At 38.4% G+C, this 20,683-nt stretch overlaps 1 protein-coding gene across 1 annotated transcript in view; it reads left to right on the top strand.

The window, feature by feature from the left end:
- Positions 1–20,683, top strand: part of LOC149312396 (cadherin-related family member 3-like) — a 62,675-nt gene that overhangs the window by 38,276 nt on the left and 3,716 nt on the right. The window contains exons 5-17 of the mRNA XM_089527202.1: positions 217–311; positions 880–984; positions 2,197–2,498; positions 3,755–4,007; positions 5,291–5,459; positions 6,717–6,897; positions 8,025–8,123; positions 8,985–9,196; positions 11,239–11,410; positions 13,668–13,912; positions 16,750–16,931; positions 18,253–18,266; positions 19,886–19,926. Of these exons, the coding sequence (XP_089383328.1) occupies positions 217–311; positions 880–984; positions 2,197–2,498; positions 3,755–4,007; positions 5,291–5,459; positions 6,717–6,897; positions 8,025–8,123; positions 8,985–9,196; positions 11,239–11,410; positions 13,668–13,912; positions 16,750–16,931; positions 18,253–18,266; positions 19,886–19,926 (2,070 nt within the window). The remainder of the gene's footprint in view (positions 1–216; positions 312–879; positions 985–2,196; positions 2,499–3,754; positions 4,008–5,290; positions 5,460–6,716; positions 6,898–8,024; positions 8,124–8,984; positions 9,197–11,238; positions 11,411–13,667; positions 13,913–16,749; positions 16,932–18,252; positions 18,267–19,885; positions 19,927–20,683) is intronic.

Raw genomic sequence — 20,683 nt, 5'->3', positions numbered from 1 at the left:
AGCTCTTTTGGGAAGTCTTTGAAAGTTTGGACTAAAACTCAGAGAAGACTTGGTGCACTATTGGCATGGAAGCCACCAGTGCTACCAAAGGAGCCTGAGACATAACTGTCAACGGCTGGAAATGAAACACAGAGCATACTATTTCTGTTATTTCTATTCATACCATGCACCAAACAATACCATTGTCCTTACCTCCAGACATTTCATTTATTCCAGTATTTGTTGACTCCTGACTCATTGCCGTTCAATATTTCTGCAACTGGAACCATTTTTTCTCTGAAGATATTTGATTATGAGAAAGATCCAGATAGGTAAGTACTGTACTCAATTATGATACGTTCCACGTTTCAGAAAGTGTATACAGTTGGCCCTCCACATTTGCGGCTTTGACTTTTGCAGATTTGATTATTTGCGGTTTTGATTAATATGTTCATTCCAGGAATCTCTAGGTCCTCCAGTGCAACTGTGCCAGAGGTTGACCTTAGAGTTGTGCTGGAGAACATAGAACTTCCTAGAGAAAACATTTTTGTAGGTCCTCCAGCATGATTCTATGATCAACTTCTGGCAGATGTTGAACATAGAGTTGCACTGGAGGACCTGGAGATTCCTAAAGAGGTGTTCTCGCAGGTAAAAAAATTAGTGGTTTTTTATTTGCATTTTCCCCACATTCACAGGGATCCTTCACCCCGAACCCCAGTGAATGTGGAGAGACCACTGTATTTGATATTGGTTATTTGCTATGAACAGAGATATACGACGGTTAGGAAAGTGACCTTTTGGCAGTACAATTTCCCCATCCCGCCAGAAAAGTAACCTTCTCAAGTTCTGGGGAAATAGTGCATCACAAATATTGTACAAATCTTCATTTTGTTTTTACAGCTATGTATTAAACATCACAGCAAGTGACCATCTTGGCCAGAGTGCCAGTAGGACTGTGATAGTCAGTGTCATAAATATCAACGATGAGCCACCTTATTTTACCAGGTAAGTGAAAAATTACAGTTTCATTCAACATTTAAATTTAGACTTTTTAAACTGAACACTAGGATTCTGTGAGTTCAGAGGAAAAGGAGAAGAAAATTCCCCTTCATTTTTTTTGATAAAAGAGTTTAATGGATACTTTTAAAATAAACAGACAGACATGTTGGCTCACACACATATGGACACACAGACCCAAAGATTAGGAAATATGATCACAGATAACTGATGTGTAGTTTTGCCTGCAGACTCTCACCTTTAAGATTTTGCGCCGTGATTACAGTATTTCTATCAAGCTGGCACTCTCTCTTAGTTTCTTTACTCCTTTAGGCTCTTACCTCATGGTTTCCCTTTATCTTCCCAGCAGGAGACCCTCTAAGTTTGCTTTCATGGGGTTCCAGTGCTGCTATTCCTGTTATGCAATTTTTTTGAGTTTGTCTAGAATTAGAACTGAGGTCCATTTATACTATACATTTATAGCACTATGATTCCACTTCAACTGTCATAACAACATATGGAATCTTGGGATTTGCAGTTTAGCTTAGCAAATCAAAGTCAGAGACCTTTCCAATTATGCAGGAGCCTGTGACAAGTCAGGAAGAATATCTGACCATTAGTAGAAGCTCTTTGGATTAGCCAGTTTTTCTGGGATAGACATGCAGCAAAACCAGTTATTAGGTTCAGAGGCTTTATAACCTCATCACCACAAGTTCTTCAACTGCCTTGCAATTGGAATAATTCCTTGGTGAGAGGAGCATACAAACCATAAATTATAGCAGAAGCATTTATTTTGCCATCATGTGAGGAAATAAGTGCATGTACTGCTGCTGATTTTAACTCACCACCCGTATGTGAGTAAAGTCTTAGCGAGACTATTTGAATAGAGTGGCAACGAAAGGACAGAAGGACAAAGTAAAAGAGACAACAACCACAATACCAGTTATAACCGCTGCCACCACTGTCATCATCATATTATTTCAAAAGCTACAAATATTATTAAACTATAATTCTCGCCTATAATTATTACTGCATATGTACTGTCCTTCCTTTCAGGCCGTGTGATTATTTCCTGTTGGAAAGGCATTGGGCTATAAACTTTTTAAAAAATATATCCTAAGATTCAGTTTATCATTTACATCCGATTCATTGGCTGTTTCCAGTTCCTTCTGCTTTCATTTTAAATGGTGTTCAAACTTATACATTTCTGGCTTTATTTAGTATACAAAGAGCTTTCAGCATTCTAGAAGAAAGCACACCCGGATCTTTTGTTGCCAACATAACAGCTAAGGATCCAGATGGGGAAGGCTATGAACAGGGTCTTCGCTTCAGCATCAATAATCCGCAGGCACTTCCTAATTTCTCTATAGATCCAGGCAAGCAATTCTTCCTACAAAATTACTTCCTTAGGGGTACAAGTATTGCAAGGTATGGAAAACCAGTCCTATGGAGAAAAGTCAAAGCAACTAATTATATTTATCCTGGTGAAGAGCAGACTGAGGCTGAATCTCCACTGCAGAAATAATCCAGGTTGACACCACTTAAACTGCCATAGCTCAATGCTATACAATTCTGGAAACTATAGTTTGTTGTGGCACCAGAGCTCTCTGACAGAGAAGGCTATATGTCTCACAAAATTACAGTTCGCAGAATATATAACATTGAGCCATGGCGGTTAAAGTGGTGTCGAACCGCTTTATTTGTGCAGTGTGGCAGCAGCCTAAATTGTCCTATTGATCTCCACAGATCTACTCTAAGCATGCGTGATCCAACCCACAGAGAGTGAGCTGTGAACTCAGAGGATATCTTGGCATTCAGGTTCCTTTCTCTGAATCTCTCCAGAAATCTGATATGGGACAGTAGCTCTACTGCCCTTCTGGGAGTATTATGTTGTTTACCACTGTATACATTCTGCTGGAATATTGATAAATAAACTAAATAAAAATATTGCAAATATGCTTAACATCTTCAGATGTATCTCCAAAGGAAGCTAAACCCAGGCAACATGTTGCCCAGAATTCCTCACAGCTCAGGGAAATGAAAAGTGCAGAAATACTCAAGAAAAAAGAATGTGGAATGTGGATCCAGCTAAATAATTTTATTTTTATAAAACTTAAGCCATAGTGGTAGGAGACGTTGTGGCTCAGCAGTTAAGACGTTGATGCTGATGATCGCAAGGTCAGCAAGTCGGCGGTTCAAGATCCAAGTGCTGTGTGACAGAGTGATCTTCCATCGCCAACCTAACAGTTTGAAAGCATTTAAAAGTGCAAGTAGATAAATAGGCACTAATCCAATGGGAAGGTAACAGTGTTCTGTTCAGTAATGCTGGTCACATGATCACAGAGTCGTCTTTGACAATGCTGGCTCCCTTGGCTTAGTAATGGAGATGAGCACTGACCCCTACCATTGGATACAACTAGATAATCATGTCAAAGGGGAAACCCTTAAATGTAAAATTTAAGGTAGTCCCTTGACATTAATGTCTAGATGTAACCGACTGTAGTTCTCATCTCCATTACTAAGCCAAAGAACCAGCGTTGTCCAAGGACTGCTCTGGTGGTCATGTGTACCAAACGCCGTTACCTTCCCACCGAAGTGGTACCTATTTACAGTATTTACTTGTATTTGCATGGTTTTGAACTGCTAGGTTGGCAGAAGCTAGGATTAGTGATGGGAGCTCACCCCATCATGCAGCACTCAAGCCTCGAACTGCCAACCTTCTGATCTTCCAGTTGTCAGAATTGGTGTCTTACCCACTAAATCACTATACCTCTTTAAGTCATAGTGACAGAAGTTGTTTATTTATGTAATGAGAAATCTTTTAAATGTCTTTTTGTCTTAGTATATGGTACAGTTTTAGTGGCTAAATGGTTAGATCGTGACACCTATCCATTGAAAGAACATCCTAACATTTCTTTGGTCCTTCGGGTTGTGGATAGCCCTAGTGATGGAAGGAGTGATATAATGGAAATTGTTATAACCATTGAAGATCAGAATGACAACCCACCAGAATGTGATCTCTATAATTATAGGTATTAATATTTTGCATTGTATTAAAATCCTCAGATTTTGGCCAATTATGTTAGCATTAAATTCATGATTATTATTTATTATTAAAAAATGCTGCTGAAGTAGGAATAATTTGTTACTTGTTAGTTTAATATCTGTTGGGAACGTTGCTAGGATTTCTACTAATTAAATTATTTAATGCTTAAGTAGTACTGACACTATTAAAGGAAAGTTGCAGCTCATATGTTTTAAGTGTTTTTAGTGTTTTAGCTGTTTTAATCATGTTTTAATCATGTTTTAGTCATGTTGACATTTAATTATTTTTTTAACTTTTGTAAATTAATGTTTTAGTGGATCTTTTCATATTATTGTAAGCCACCTTGGATCCCATTTTTGGAAAAAAAAGGTGGTATATCAGTCCAACAAACAAACAAACAAACAAACAAATGTCACAGCTGCTCTGATAGTCTTTAGGGCAGAAGGGTGGAATAAATAAATAAATAAATAAATAAATAAATAAATTGTACAAAGCTTGCAGGAATAGTGGGCAAAGTAATACTTTATCCAGCTCACCTGTTAGGGCTGTAAAGCTGTGACACCTAAAAAAACCTGTGCATTCTTGAGGTGTAAGACAGAACTGGCAAATGTTTATTTTTGGACAACAGTTCCCTGCATCCTTTGCCATCAGGGACACTAAATGGGGATTTTAGGATTTTTAGTAAACAAATACAGACCCTAATTGTTACAAGCTTTAGGCTGTGTTCCTATTAATTTTCTCATCCCGCAATATGCCTATCGCTCCTCCCTAATGGCAACATCTCACATCTTGTCTCAGGGTCCCATCACAGATTTCTCATAGTCTGCTGATTTTTCTGCTTCTCTGAGAAAAACTTCACTATTAATCAACATTTTATGGCAAATTATGGCATTTTATGGCATTCTTAACTTTCAGGTGCCAGTTGAAAACATAACTATTTATAAAGCTTTCTAAAAATAATCAGGTCCTTGACATGTCTTAAACTGCTACTGGCTTGTATTTCTTTTATTATATTTTTGCAGATAAATTCATTATTTATTTATAATTTTGTGGCTTTATATATTTGTAGTATGTGGTTTAAACTGTGGGTTTCATGTAAATTCTTAGCTGTCTTGAACTCCCACAATAAAGGTTGGATATAAATGGAAGGATGATGATGTTGATGTTGTTGATGATAATCATAGTAATAAACATAGTAATAATATCAGTATTAATATTATAAAATATTATGTCACCATATTTGGGGGGGTGTTTCCTCTTTTTAAATAGGGTGGTGATTTCTGAAACAGAACTTCCTGGAGTAATAATTCTTGATTTAAAGAATTCCTGCAAAGACATTGATGCTGAACCACCAAACAATCTGTTTAACTTCACTGGGCTGTCAGGAATTGGAAGTAATAAATTCACACAGGACCCACCTGGCTCTGGAAGACTGGAGGTAAGCTGACTACTGTTTCACTGCCATAAAACTTGACATGAAGGAAGCAACCTATCAAATACAGAACAGCATTGGTTTAGATTATGGCTAATCGGGAAGAATATTTCATGACGTTACTCTTAAAAGCTGGTGTAACTGGTCACTAAATGTGGAGAAGACAGCCCTAAACTGGATCATTTCAGCAGATAAGTCAAGACTAGTGTAATTAGTGGCCAAAATCCTGTTGGGCTGTTATGAATGTGTGGCTTACAGGTATGCACTCATCACTGTTTCATATTCATGATCCCTATGTAGTCTGTAGTTTAGGGGACACATAGGAACCATGAAAGTTTTCCAATCCTCACTTGGCAGATAGTAGCCACTGTGATCAATACGGGTCTGTTCTCCTGTTGTTTAGGAAGTAGCTGGCTGGCTGACCACCTCCCTCCCATGAATGCTCTCTGGCACAGGGAGAATTGCAACAAGGGTGCTGCTTCTGTCTGTCACATTAGAGGTTGCTCACTGAAGGGGGTAGAAACTTCAGTTAGCTTCTTCCCAAATGCCAGGGGAATGGACTCCCATCAGTTGCAGTGGCTGCTACCTGATAGGCAGGGATTGGGAGATCAAGACAGGAGTAACTACAAAATTTACAGATTTGTAACTTTCCTAAACACTCTAAAGGCACCAGATCCTGTCTGATCTTGCAGGCTAAGTAGGGTCACCCCTAGTTAGTACTTGGACTGGACACTGCCAATGAATACCAGGTGCTGTTGGGTATATTTCAGAGGAAGGAACTGGCAAAACCACTTCTGAGTTTTCCTTGCCCAATAAAACCTAATGAAATTCATGAGATCGCCATAAGCCTGCAGGCAGCTTGAAAGTATACACACACACACACACACACACACACACACACACACACATCTTATTTGTCTAATTAGATTATCAAAACACCCATATAAAACAATTATCACTGCAATTAAAACTAGACTACAGTACAGATATTTCTAAAACCATCTCAAGGGCCAGGATAAACAGTTTTTTGCTCTGTTCCAGGGCATGTAGAACAGGAGGGCTTGGGATTTTCTCAGTCCACAGCCATTTTCAGCATGTCTTCCTCATGTCAATTTTATCCTGTCTGATGTTAATAGTCCAACTTGACATTAGCAACCTTTCTTTAGATGTATGTAGATCTCTCTCCCCTAGAAGTGAAAGAGCTGAAAAACTGCTGGCCCCCAAGACAATATAGCAAACAAAATCATGTTTATTTTGATCTAGTTGACGGGAACTGTGGATCTTGAAAATGAAACTGCAGAAGAATATACGCTGAATACTGTGGTCCAGGATATTGCTCCGCCTTACTTTGCTAGCAAGTATTTCCTTTTTATACAATTTCCCTACATTTTCTTCTACTCTGTTAAAAACCATAATATTCCAACTAGCTCAGAAGAACTAGGAAGTTAACAACCTACCACCCTTCTTGAATATGTTGAATATAACTTTTTTTGTTCTCCAATATGCACCCAAAACTTCATTATAATGCCCCAGTTAGAAAATGGTTGACTCATTTGAGATCTTGAAGATGTAAATTTAGGATTGTTATAAGAGTGAATCCAGCCACAAAGCCATAACCGATTTCTTGACAATGCTCTTTAGGGCAAGAGACATCTGTGCTAACAGGCCAACATTGATTCAGATGTGCCTAAAAGTGAAAGTTTGCTCATCTTCATCCTAACAAAATCTATTGGAGGCCAAAGTATCGGTTCTCCGTGTGTAATTGTTGCATTTTTTTCTTTTCCTCCTCTTTCTCCCCCTCAAATGAGCTCTGGCATCATTGTCAAGGGAAATTTCTCTCTAAAACATTTCTCATGTGAAGGACTGTGTGGTTACCGAACTAGTATTTGTGTTCACAGGGGTTTCACCAAGTTTTTGTTAGGTTCTGTGTTTTCTAGGCTTTGGGGAAAGAAAGTCCAAACATCTTTCTAAAAATTTTATTGCTCTCTCCAGAGTCGGGCTCATAGGGCCCTTGGCAAAAATGTTTAAATTAGACAGCTAAGAATGTGTCATGAAGCTGATCCAGATTATTGGCAGCCTATCAGTAATTCTTGGGGTGGGAAGACCCTTGAAAAGAAATTTGTACAGGTTGAGTTTCCCTTATCCCAAATTCTGAAATCTAAAATACCTCTAAAACCAAAGCATTTTTCATGAGTGGCTGAAATAGTGGCACCTTTGCTTTCTGAAGATTTGGTGTGCACAAACTTTGTTTCATGCACACAATTATTTAAAATATTGTAAAAAAATTACCTCCAGGCTATGAGGTATATATGAAATATAAAAGATTTTTGTGTTTAGACTTGGCTCCCATCACCAAGATATTCCATTATGTACATATATGCAAATATAGGTATAACAAAATAAAATTTAAAAAATACTAAATGCAAAACACTACTAATACCAAGCATTTTGAATAAGGAATATTCAACCGACTCTTCCAAACCCATAGTATTTTGGAAGGATAAGCCTTGTTAAAAGAGTATCTGTGCATTTATTTCATCTTCATTGTTTCCTTTCTTGCCATATTTACAGAGGACATCTACATTTATGTCAGAATAGAACCAGTCAATGAGTTTGCACCAGTGTTTAGCAGGTCCTCGTATGTTTTTGATGTGTCTGAAATAACACCTGGTAAGTAATGGTCACTCTTTGTACTTGAAGCAGAATAGCAAATGGCATTTCCATCTCTTCAAATTAAAGTGCATAGCTGCTAAGCCTGGCAAGGTTATTTTGTCAACTGACACAAACAATCCCATGGATCTCTCAGAAATATAGCAATAACAAATATAGCTCTAAATCCAATTGCAAGTCTCAACTAGCGCAAACCTGTTGCTGAGTGTTACGTCAGAGCTTATGTAAAGCTAATTGATTTAAGGGGTATTTGCAAGCTGAGACTAGCAATCAATTGGATCTAGGCCTAAATAAATAACAATTTGCTATTTCATGACACCAAATCAGCTGCTTGGGGCAGCTACCTTACTCTGCCTAATGGTAGTAGAACCAGCCCTGAACATAGCTAAAGTAACATCCTGAACCCTGCTTCATACGTTCAGCTAAGTAAAATATTGAAATGGGAGGGTGAAGGAGAGGATTGCAACTAGAGTAAATTGATCCTTTGATAGGAATAATTTAGCAATCTTGACACTGCAGTTTCTTTCCTGTATATGAACAGTGTTTCTGTGGTTGGATGCTTGTGAAGACGCGGTACAGAGTAGGAACAATATGCATGAGAGAGCCCCACCATGATTGCTGTACAACACCTATCTATTTAGATTCTAAATGCACAGCCTGGAAACACCCAAGGATTTGTAGCTCGAAAAAGCACATTTTCCAAATTCTGTTTCCCCCCCAAAAAACATATGAACAGAGTTTAGGCTCGAAAGGGGTTATATGAAGATCTGCTATTGATTCTAATTCAAGCATTCTTGATAGTCTTTAAAAAAATGCTTACCTCCTAAATGTGTAGCTTTTCCAAACCCTGCTTCATTTCAGCTGGATCCACAATTGGACAAGTGAATGCTACAGATCAAGATTTACCATTCACTGGAATATCATACTCAATTCTGGACCTCTCAGACGTATTTTGGATTGATCCTGCAAAAGGCAGCGTGAGAATTGTGGCTAAATTAGATTATGAAACAGTCCAGAATTACACTTTCACAGTACAGGCTTCTGACAATGAGGGCAGGGTTGCTACAGCATCAGTGAGTAAAATGTTATCATTTACGTGGATATGCTCATTTCTAAAATACATAATATTCTTACCTGTTTCTGATTTTTAAAAAATGGAACTCACAAGACATTACAAGCACACAGGGAGAATGTGCATGGAGCTTTTGGGGCTTATGAGATTCCGTTTCCAAACTCTTGCCATCTACTCCTGCCACCTGACTGTCATCCTTTTGAACTTTAAGGGGCAGATGGCCCTTAGAAGAGCCTTCCCTGCCAACAAACCTACTATAATTCATGATGTATGATATCTGCCATCGGTTTCTAAACCTGGAAAGGAGTGCCAGAGTGCTTCCCTAATAGCATAAATTCCTTCTTTATGAAGCTGTGCTCCTAAGAAAGAGATCGCAGCTTAAGTACTTCCAAGATAAGGTTCTCCACTGATATAGCATGAAGTGCAGGACTTCTACAGAGATGGACAACTTTGACCTTCAAGACACTGTACTTCACCTCCCCTAATCCCTCATCATTGACTAAAGCTGGGAATTACAGTCAAATAACAGCTGGAGGAGTATAGTTCTCAATCCTAGCCTGTTGAACTGTATCGCTTACTTTGTTGCTGAATGGCTGGTAGTTTTTTTACATAGAAAATAAAAATGTTGTACAATGTTCATCAATCTTCCACAAAAAGTAGGCAATCTTGTTGTGCAACATTGCTGTTTTCTATATTAAAAAAAAACCAGCAATCATGCACAAAGCACACACGTAGCTACCTAGAAACAGGTGTGTGTGTGTATGTATGTATGCGTGTGTTTTGGCAGACCCAGTTTGAATGTTGTACCATTTCCTTTCTATGTCAAAGGTTTCAGTTTTCAGGGAAGGTTGCACAGTTCTCAGGAGAAGCTGCATGGTTTCTGGACAACTGTACAGTTTTCTGGGCAAGCTGCACAACTTTTGTGGAAAAGTTGAAAAATTCATGTCATTGTAGCATTGAAAATCCTTTTAGGAGATTATCTCGCTGCCTTTTCCTATCTTTTTCCTGAGGCATCCCGTACCCAGTCATGACATCCCATACTCAATCTGGACTTCTCCTGCACATTTTGAAAGAACGGGATTTTCCTGTTCTTTGCAAAGTGTGGGAGAGGTCCAGATTGGGTACGAAATGCTATGATTGGGTATGGGATGCTTCCTGCCTGGGCACGGAGGTGTGTGATAAAATTAGTGTACTAACATTTATGTCCCATGCCTAGCTCGGGAGGAAAGGATGGGAAAGGTCGGTGCGATAATCTCCATAGTGTCCCAAATCTACAGCATGAAAACTGATTCACTGTTCTCAACACCTGTCATGACTCAGAAAAAATGAGATTTACCATCCTTAGGCTACAGTGGCAGAGAAGGGATTATAGATTATGATAAATAATCTATAGAATTCATTTTAAATGACTCATCCTACTGGGCATCCCATACAGAAATACTGGTTCATCTTACTTCTTCTCGTGAACTCCTCACAACTCAAAATATGACTAGATCTGGGATGTGGATCTCTGTGTGTTGTTTGTAATGCTTTTATTGTCTGAAATCCTATTGTTAGTCCCAATTAGAGAAGAGACATTGTATCAATGGCATTTACCTATGTGTTGACTTATCATTCACCAAATGATTGCACAGTTGAAGCTACCTAGCAATAGGTGTGTGTGTGTGTGTGTATGTGTATGTGTTTTGGCAGACCCAGTTTGTATGTTGTACCAATGAACAAATGTTTTAGTGCCCATAGTCTACCCTGCGATCTCTGAACTTAGGGGAAAATATAAACACTGTGAAAATAATAAATAATTGTGCGGGTTGTTTTTGTTTTTGTGGGGTTTTTATTTTGCTTAAAAGTAGTTACTCATTTTTTAAAAAAATTAATCACAATATCTGAGACATTTTTTCCTAAATATACAGTCAAGAGTGGTAAAACAAGCCAAAATTTGTGTTCATTTACTATTCTTAGAAATTATGGGTTCAGTTGCATAGAAAAGGTTAACTGGTTTGATTAATAGAGAGATTGTTGAAAAATATTTTCTTTTTTCCCCAGGTGACTGTGAATGTTCTAGAAGCAAATGATGAAGCACCCATTTGTTCACCCAATTCATATCTGCTGGAGGTTCCAGTGGACCTAGCATTTGGAACCAACATCAATGATTTCAGTATTACATGTGTGGATCGGGACTCAAGTCCCAGATCATTCCGTTATTCTATTAATTCAGGTAGTTTGCTTTTGGACCTTTGATTTTTATTGTGTCATTGGTTGCTCTTTACTAAAGCTGAATATATACTGGAATGAAGTAATCCTCAGTTCATCTAGTGAATCATGTGGTTTACGACTTCATTTTTGAACAATAATTGGTCTGACACTTTGTTTATGTTACTCTGAAGGAGTAATTTGAAAAACATGTTATTAGCTTTTAGAGCTCTTTTACTCAATGATCAATAACTGCTGCCGAGCGTCCTGAAAAGACAAGATTTTGCATTATTATCAACCTTGCCCTAAAACACAATTGGGGAAAAATTTGGCCCACCATCTGTTTTGGACTTTGTTGTTGTGTGCCTTCAAGTTGTTTCTGACTTATGGAGACCCCAAGGTAACACTTTCACAGGGTTTTTAAAGCAAGATTTGTTCCAAGGGGGTTTGTCATTGTCTTCCTCAGCAAGGAAAAGGCACTAGGGACCACACTGCAATCATATGATGGCAAATGGCATGTACCAAAGAATTTCCCCAAAAAAATTAAAAATCAGTATGTGCTTTATAGACTATAGAAAAGCCTTTGACTGCATAGATCATGAAAGGATATGGAACACTCTTAAAGACATGGCTGTGCCAACACATGAATCCGTACTTGGGACAAGAGGCTACTATAAGAATAGAATACAGAGAAACAGACCAGTTTCTAATTGGCAAAGGGGTCAGACAAGGCTGCATCTTATCACCCTACCTGTTCAATTTGTATGCAGAACATATTGTAAGAAAAGCAGGCTTAGACATAGAAGAAAGAGGAGTGAAAATAGGATGAAGGAATATCAACAATCTGAGATATGCTGATGATACCATAATACTGGTAGAAAACCTTCCAGACATGGAACAACAACTAAGGAAGATCCAAGAAGAAAGTGCAAAGTCAGAACATAAAGAAAACAAAAATAATAAACCTGGAGAACTTACACAAATTCAAACTAGGCAATGAGGAAATAGAAGTAGTAAGAGTGTTCTCATACCTGGAATCAACCATTGATAGGAAAGGGGACTGCAGCCAGGAAATCAGAAGAAGACGAAGAATGGGAGGGCAGCTATGAAAACATTAGAAAAGATCCTAAAATGCAGAGATATTCAACTCAGCAAAAAGTTAGAATCATACAAGCCATTGTATTTCCTATTACTATGAATGGATGTGAGAGCTGGACAATTAAGAAAGAAGATAGGAAGAAAATCAATTCACTTGACATGGGGTGCTGGAGAAGAGTACTCTAAGGATCCCGTGGACAGCCCAAAAAGACAAACAAATGGGTCCTAGAGAAGATAAAGCCAGAAATCTCTATAGAAGCCAAGATGACAAAACTGAGGCTGTCATACTTCAGACCCATCACAAGAAGACATGAATCATTGAAAAAAAATCATAATGCTAGGAAAGGTGGAGGAAAGCAGAAAGAGAGGAAGGCCACATGCTAGATGGATGGTCTCTATTAAAGAGATCATGAGTATGAATTTGCAGGAACTAAGCAGAGCAGTGGAGGACAGGGAGGCTTGGAGATGTCTCATCCAGGGGGTCGCCATGGGTTGAGACTGATGCAAAGGCAGTTAAACAAACTATTTTAGAAACTTATATAGTGGCCCTATCCATGTGTAGCAATGTGCGAGTCAGTTAGTCGGTCTCAACCCCAAAAGCTCATTAGTATGCTCACTCCCAGACTTTGTTGCATATATTTCAAAAGTGCCTAATTTCATCAGAAACCCTTTGCAAAAATATTGTACATTTCCTCAAAGGACACAAAGGCTTACTTGAAACTATTTCTGGTTCAATAATTTAAAATCCTTTTATGTTCCCTTTTTAGTATTGCTATGGTAGTCAATTCAGCCCTGTAAGAAAATGCTGAAGGGGAGGGGGAGGGGGAGATGGACCATGATATAAAATGGTTGTTTCATGAATATGCCCAGATCAGTTCATCACATTGGTAGATATGTCTGTATGAGCCTTCAAGCCACCTATCAACATATGGCAAATCCATGAATCTCATAGGATTTTCTTAGGTAAGGAATCCTCAGAGGTGGTTTTGCCAGTTACTTCTTCTGAAATAATAGCCTACAGCACCTGGTACTTGTTGGTGGTCTTCCATCCAAGCACTATCCAGGGCTGATCCTGCTTAGCTTCTAAGATCAGATGGGATCTGGTATTTTAGGGTATTTAGGGTATTTCCCTTGAATTTCATACATATTCTTATATGCTATATTTTCTTTGGCTTTGCTCTTAGGTAACGTGAATAACCACTTCACCTTCTCACCAAGTGCTGGCTCCAACGTCTCACGACTGATGCTTGCATTGCCATTTGATTATGAGGGAGGCCTGGATAGAGTTTGGGACTACAGGCTGTTAGTATTCATAACAGATGATAATTTACTATCAGCTGCTAACAGAGCTACAACTATCATTGAAACCGGCACAGTAACCTTAACCATCAAAGTAATTCCAAACCCGACTACCATAATCCCAACCACAGTAAGTTTGCTAAAATGCTAAACATTAAAGTGCAGACTGAAGTTTGTGTACTAACAGTCAGTCTAGACATGATGGCTAGATTATATGTGCATTCCAACTACTGTAATCACTCATTACTAAATATTTCTTGGTAAGATTTATTCAGAAGAGATGAGTTATTGTCTTCCTCTTAGCCTGACAGAGTGTGTCTTGGCCAAGGTTTTTCATGGCAGACAGGGATTTGTACCCTGATCTCTCAGAGTATTAATCCATTACTCGAACCACTACACCACACAGGATCTTGTTTTTCACACTTTGTACTGCCTTTATACTGCCGCATAGGAAGCAACATAATTGCCTAGCACACAACACGTATACCCCATGTGTATGTAGTGAAATTTGTTGTTATTGTGTGTCTTTGTTTCCAAAGGGGCCTCTCCTTTCTCCTCCTACTAAAACTCACCCTACTCACACCATCTCTTCATAATTTTAAAGTGAACAAGTTACTGCCATAGTCTGTTTCTGCCCAAAGGCAGATGATGATGATGATGATGATAATAATAATTTCCATTCTGCCTTTTCCCAATAGGGAATCAAGGCGGATTACAACAGGTATTAAAACGTCAAACAGTTAAAATTACAATCAAGATTAAAAAGAAATAGCATATCACGACCCTCCTCCCAATCATAAAACCCCCAAATAAAAACCAATTAAAAAGAGAATTAATAATAATAAGATTTATTATGTTTGGGGAACAGTGGTGTCACCCTACCTTAGGGTGTCCCCTGGTACAATCTGCAGGCCCCGCAACGCCTTAGTGACACCACTGGATGACTCAGGCAAATTTATCATAGGGGGTTCCTGGCAAGATGTGTTCAGAGAGCAGGGGGTGCCATTGCCTTCCTTTTATGTTGAGAGAGTGTGACTTGTCCAAGATCACCTAGCAGGTTGCCATGACTAACTGAGAATTCAAACCCTGCTCATCCAGAGGTTCTGCAATCAAAGCACTACACCACACTGGCTCTTTACAGCCCTCTGGTGTGCCTTTTTAAATTGATCATGCAGTGAATGAAACTACCTCTTCAGCACTGCAGTTTCCTCACTGGCTGCATGTCCTCAAAAGCAATGTCTGACTGGCAGCAGAAGAAGCCAGAGCCACCGCTCCTGCCCTTACCACCACCATTGCCGCCTCTCACAGCTACATGAGTAGGTTAATAAGCAAGGACCAAGGGGGATTCAACTCAGAGGTGCTAGGAAGCTGTAGCATTATGTCAGGAACTTCTAAACAGCAAAAGTAAAAGATTATATACTCTCTTTATACAGTTATAGTCGTATTGCAGCAAGGAGAAGGAGATGGGTTTTTGAGGTATATGGGTCATGATGCAGGAAAACAATAGCCAAGAAGATTGTATGCAAAATACATTAATTAATAGAGAGAGAAAGGTTTGAACACTTGCTGCAATAAGAACCAAACAGACATTTGTTTTTCCTCCAATATTATTTTGCATACTTGGAATGGCTTTGTTGTTTATTTATTTGATAGCTTACATTTTAGGTGGGCCTGTTTCAAGAGTATGACTGATTCATATTATATGAGCATTTTTAGACAACATTTCTCATTCCATGCTTTGAGTTGGTACAGTGTTCAGTAAGACCAGTCTCTTCCAGCAGGTTTATCCAGATGATTTTTAAATTGTGAATTTTAAATGAATTTTAAATGTAGATTGTTTTGATTGTTTTAATATGTATACATCTTATTTGTCCTTTTAAATTGATGTGTATTTTAACTGATGTCTTTTAACTGATGTTGTCTGTCTGTTAATTGTTGCTGTTCCCCACCTCGATCCATGAGGAGAGATGGGTAAGGAATACTAATACTAATAATAATCGGAAGGATCTGGATCAAATCCAACTACCAGCATACCCCCCTACACAAAATAGCCAAGAGGCAAGCAAAGTTAATAAAAGGAGTGGTGCAGCTCTGTTGGCATGATTTACTGACATTCCACTGGGAAAGGTGCAGAAGCCCTGAATCATCACATTAAAATGGGCCTGGCCTCCCTAAATACTAGGATTGGGCAGCTAGTTACTGCTACGTTTAGCGGGACACACAACAGGAGAACCCTGTTGTGTCTTATGCATGTGTAAGTTTCCCTGTGGAAGCAGATAGACCTTTTAGTCAAGTGTGCAATGTCTGCATTCAGTTCAAGCTTGTGGAAACAGAGTTGCACATATGATGCCACTGTATATGCAGATGTGCATTAGGCTGTTCATTCTGTTGTTCATATGGTTGCACATTCCATTGTGCATTTTTTGTGTATGTAGCTGTGCATTTGTTTGTGCAACATTGCCATTAAACACAATCAATGTGTGACTCCACATGTGGAGATGTGCTATACAACTCAGATGTCGGATTTTGGTAATTTCTTCACAGTTGTTCAGCTGAGATGAAGCTGGTTCCTTTCTTTTTTTAAAAAAATTATTAACAGCAGAGTAAACATACAGACAAGACAAAAGATAGGCTATAAACAACAGCCAATCTGTACAAAAAGTAGAGCAGCTGAGGAAGACATTTCCATGTCAAACTGTGTTGGAGGGATACTGTTCCATAAGTTAACATGAGACTCAAATAGGCAGATAATTCCTATATTTTTGTTACCATATTCAATAAATGACAGCCAAATATCATAAAAACTATCAGTCATGTCAAGATAAAGCCAGATTTGTAAATACATCCTTTATCAGAATAAAAGTTACTTACAACTGAGATACTAACCTTCCATTGTTTTTGCAGGCATAGTAATTAAAGAACATTCAATTACTTTTTGAAAGAACTTTTCAAATTTTATCTTATTAGCCTGGTGTTACTATTGTGACCAGAAGAGCCAATGTATATTCTGCATCAGCGTGGTATGTGCCATTTATAATTGCCCTTGGCAGCTTGCTTCTCCTTGGACTTCTTGGGTATCTAACCTTTTTGCTGGCAAGATACATCCAGAGCCACTGTCCACCCAAGCCCAAAGCTGATAAAAAACCATTGTAAGTAACTAAAAAACCACAACACACTCTGTAGCATTTCTTTGTACTGTGAGATGTTTAAAAATGTCTTAACATATACAGTGGCCCCTCCACATTCACAGGGGTTAGGGGTGAAGGACCCCTATAAATGCTGAAAAGCTGCAAATAAAACAAATTCTTATTATTTTCACCTGAGAGAACACTGCTCTAGGAATCTCCACGTCCTCCAGTGGAACTTTATGGTCACCATCTGCTAGAAGTTGATCACAGAATCTTTTTGGAGTACCAACAAATGCCTATAGAAGTGTTTTCTCTAGGAACGTCTACATTCACCAGCATAACTCTATGGTCAACTTCTGGGAAAGTTGTGCTGGAGGACCAAGAGATGTCTAGGGAGAAGATATGAATCAAAACTGCAAATAATCAAATCCGCAAAAGTCAAAGCCACAAATGTGGAGGGCCAACTGTATAGTCCACACCACTGTGGACTATACAGTTGCCTGCTTGTTCTGGACCACTCTCATTAAGAATCTATTATAAATCAATGTTACTGTTACATCTTCCCTGGGTCATCTAAAGTAGATTTCTAGAGTAGTTAATGTGACAGTTTATCAAACGGGAGGAATTTCTCTTAAATTCAAATGAAAAGAAAGTGGGGCCAGAACGCATTCACTTAAAGTTGCTAGTTTAGTGCAATTACGTGAATGCGTATTGCGTTCGAACTGGCTTCCCATTGCCTGAAAATAGCGTGCCATTGCCCGAATTTGCGTGTGGCAGTCTATCACGCAATAACATGAAACCACATGATTGCGTTCGGACTGACTTCCCATTGCCCGAATTTGCGTGTAGTGGGTTATCACGCAATAAAGTTAAACCCCATGATTGCATTCAGATTGCCATTGGATTATACTTCCAGTTTCCCTTGTCTGATAAACTCCGTGGTGTCAAACTGTAGTTAAAGTGGTTCCAATCTGTAATATTTCTGCAGTACAGATGCAGCTTCTGATCTCACATGGGTAATGGAATCTATTTGTTTCATGTGTTAAATAAATTGCTTGGCTTTCTCCCAAAATGGGATTCAAGGCAGCTTTACCATATGTGCCAGGTGGCTATGCTGTGGTTTCCATTAGCTGAGCATAAGCAAATGCCCACTTTGAAAAACCTGGATTAACTATTTCCATTTGACAATCTTCAGTATTGGATTCAAACCTTATTTATGTTTTACACTATCAAAGGACAGCTCAAATATAGTAATAACATTCATGTTTTCTTATTTATTTATAACAGACTGCAAGTGCTCAAATATATTAATAACATTAATATTTTTCATTATTGAAAACAGGATACAAATTCCAGGTATGTATTTTCCCTTAGTTTCAATATTAATCATAAACAGTGTCAGAGATTTAAATGAAAGTGTGTGTATGTCTTTTAGATGCCATTCAGCTAATCCATGTTTCTTTGAGATAAAGGGGGGGGGGGGGGACTACATGGCACTCGGATTACAATCTATGCCCAGATAGAATGTTGTAATTTTAACAAAGTTAGACAAGATTAGATAGGTGATAAAAATATTTCTGGTGCTTCTTCCTGCTTCATTTTGTGCTCTAATTCATGCTTCCACATATTAGAGGAGGAAATGAATAGCAGCAAGAACAAAATGCATCCACATATGTGTTCCCCTTCACATTTTGATGTGGATGCAGTCATGGACACTACATTATCTTTCAAATACAGTATTTACATTCCTAAAATGATGTAATCCTTCTTTCTTTCTTTCTTTCTTTCTTTCTTTCTTTCTCTCTCTCTCTCTCTCTCTCTGCTGATGTCCAAACTTCCTAGGGTGATTCATAAACTTTAAAATAATAAAAATACATGAACATAATAAAACAACATAAATTCTAAAACAAACTTGAACACTCACAGAAAATTTAACAGCACAGAACAACAGCAGGGCAAAGATCTTTAAAGCACTTAAACCTGAATGTCAAAGAGGCCCGATAGAATAAAGTGTCTCTGTGTGATGCCCCCAAAGACCAAAATGTAGGCACCAAGTGAAGGTCTCTGTGAAGTTACAATGCTTAAAAGCATCTCCCTTTAGTAGTTACCCCCCTCACCTCATGGGGGGGGGGTGAGCATGGAAAAGGGAGTTAAAATATGTCTTAAGAGCGGGAAGGGAAAACCTTTGGACCTCCAGATGTTTGGGGCTACCCTTCTCAATCTCTTACATTCACAGCCATGCAAGGTGAGGTGATAGAATACAAATGTAGCATCTAGATAAGTATATTTAGGAGGAAACTCTTCTTTCAATAATACCCAGAGTGCATCCTCTGTATAACCATACAAGTTACAAAAGTTGCTTCTGCATTCTCCATTGCCTCAAGTTTCTAAGTACTCTCCAAAGACTTTAATTAGAATGACACTTTAGAACACATGTCAGAGCGCCCTCCAGAACCAGTTTTGGGGTGCAAATGGGTAGTTTACAGTCAGGAGAAATACCCTATCCTGCTGCAGGAAGAATCTCACCCACTACTGATCATTGCTTTATAGAAGATAGCAACAATAAACATAATTCCAATTATCAGAGCCATGCTCAGGAAGCTGGACTGTTTCTGCTAATTATAAAAGCATAGAAACTACAAAAATAGTTGGGATGTTTCTTGATCTCTAGAACCAAGAGAGATCAGCCTAAGTAGAATAAATTGTATGGGCAGTCCTTGTATACTTGTTTTTCAGTCGTTTTAGTTATTTGGTGTCCTTCTGAGCATCAAGTGATTTCAAACACTCTGGCTGTGTTATACTGGGCACATTTCAGCCACAGTTAAACAAGTCTCAATTATTTCATCTAGACTAGAGTTGAGTACTTCCAGTTCCTTAGAATTGGTTAACTTTTGTTTGCACGATGACCATAGTTACAGGTCTGTGTTAAATCAAGTTAGAAATTAGGAAAAGAAAGCTGTAATGTTGTATTTTTCTCTTTACAGAAAAGAAGAAAGCTAAGAAAGAAGTAGTATGGGTAAGGAAAACAAAAATATACAAATTAAAAAGAAGCATTGCTTACAATGGGATAGTTTTATGCCAGGCATTTACTCTGGGTATGCTCTGTTACCCAGTTGTTATCTGGTGAGCTTCTTGCCATTTTTCTTGTTCTTCTGTCTTTCCTTTCCTCTTAATCTCAGAGTGGAACTTTTCCTGATTTTAGAGAAGCTTTTTATTCTACTTGTTTTTATCCAGTTTCAAAATATAAACCCATCAGAACAGTAAGAGAGTGTAGAAGCATTTGAATCACAGCTTTCTTCCCTTTCCTCAGCAAGGGCACAGCCACTTGCCTCACTGTGGTAATGCTTTCGGCTACAAACTTTATTCACAAATGAAACTTGTGGGAAAGTTAATTAAAACATAGTGATGATCTTAAGGCAATACAAAGGATCATAATGAATCACGCCAAATACCTAGTCAAAACTGCATCCTTTTTTCATCAGATATGGAGGCAGCCTCCTTCAACTGTACTGTTTCTTACTTTCTAGGCCCTAAATCTAGGGTAAAGAATGCGTTGTGTGGCATAGGATCCCCTCCTTAAAACTCAAAAATAAGTGTGCATGACACTGACATAGATCAGGAACAGTGTGCATCATGGAGGAAGTGTAAAGCTTCCCTTTATCTGTTTTATATTTTCTATTTATTTATTTAAAATGTGTCAGTCCTCCTTGTGGCAGTTTTTTTAAAAAAATCATTGGTGCCTACGGAGTTTTCCCCCTTTTATAACCCTTGTA

Source organism: Sceloporus occidentalis, unplaced genomic scaffold, assembly GCF_023333645.1.
Source record: "Sceloporus occidentalis isolate IW3139 unplaced genomic scaffold, rSceOcc1.0.p SCAF_5, whole genome shotgun sequence".
In the NCBI taxonomy this organism is placed as follows: domain Eukaryota; kingdom Metazoa; phylum Chordata; class Lepidosauria; order Squamata; family Phrynosomatidae; genus Sceloporus; species Sceloporus occidentalis.
This window is presented reverse-complemented; position numbering and strand designations above follow the sequence as displayed.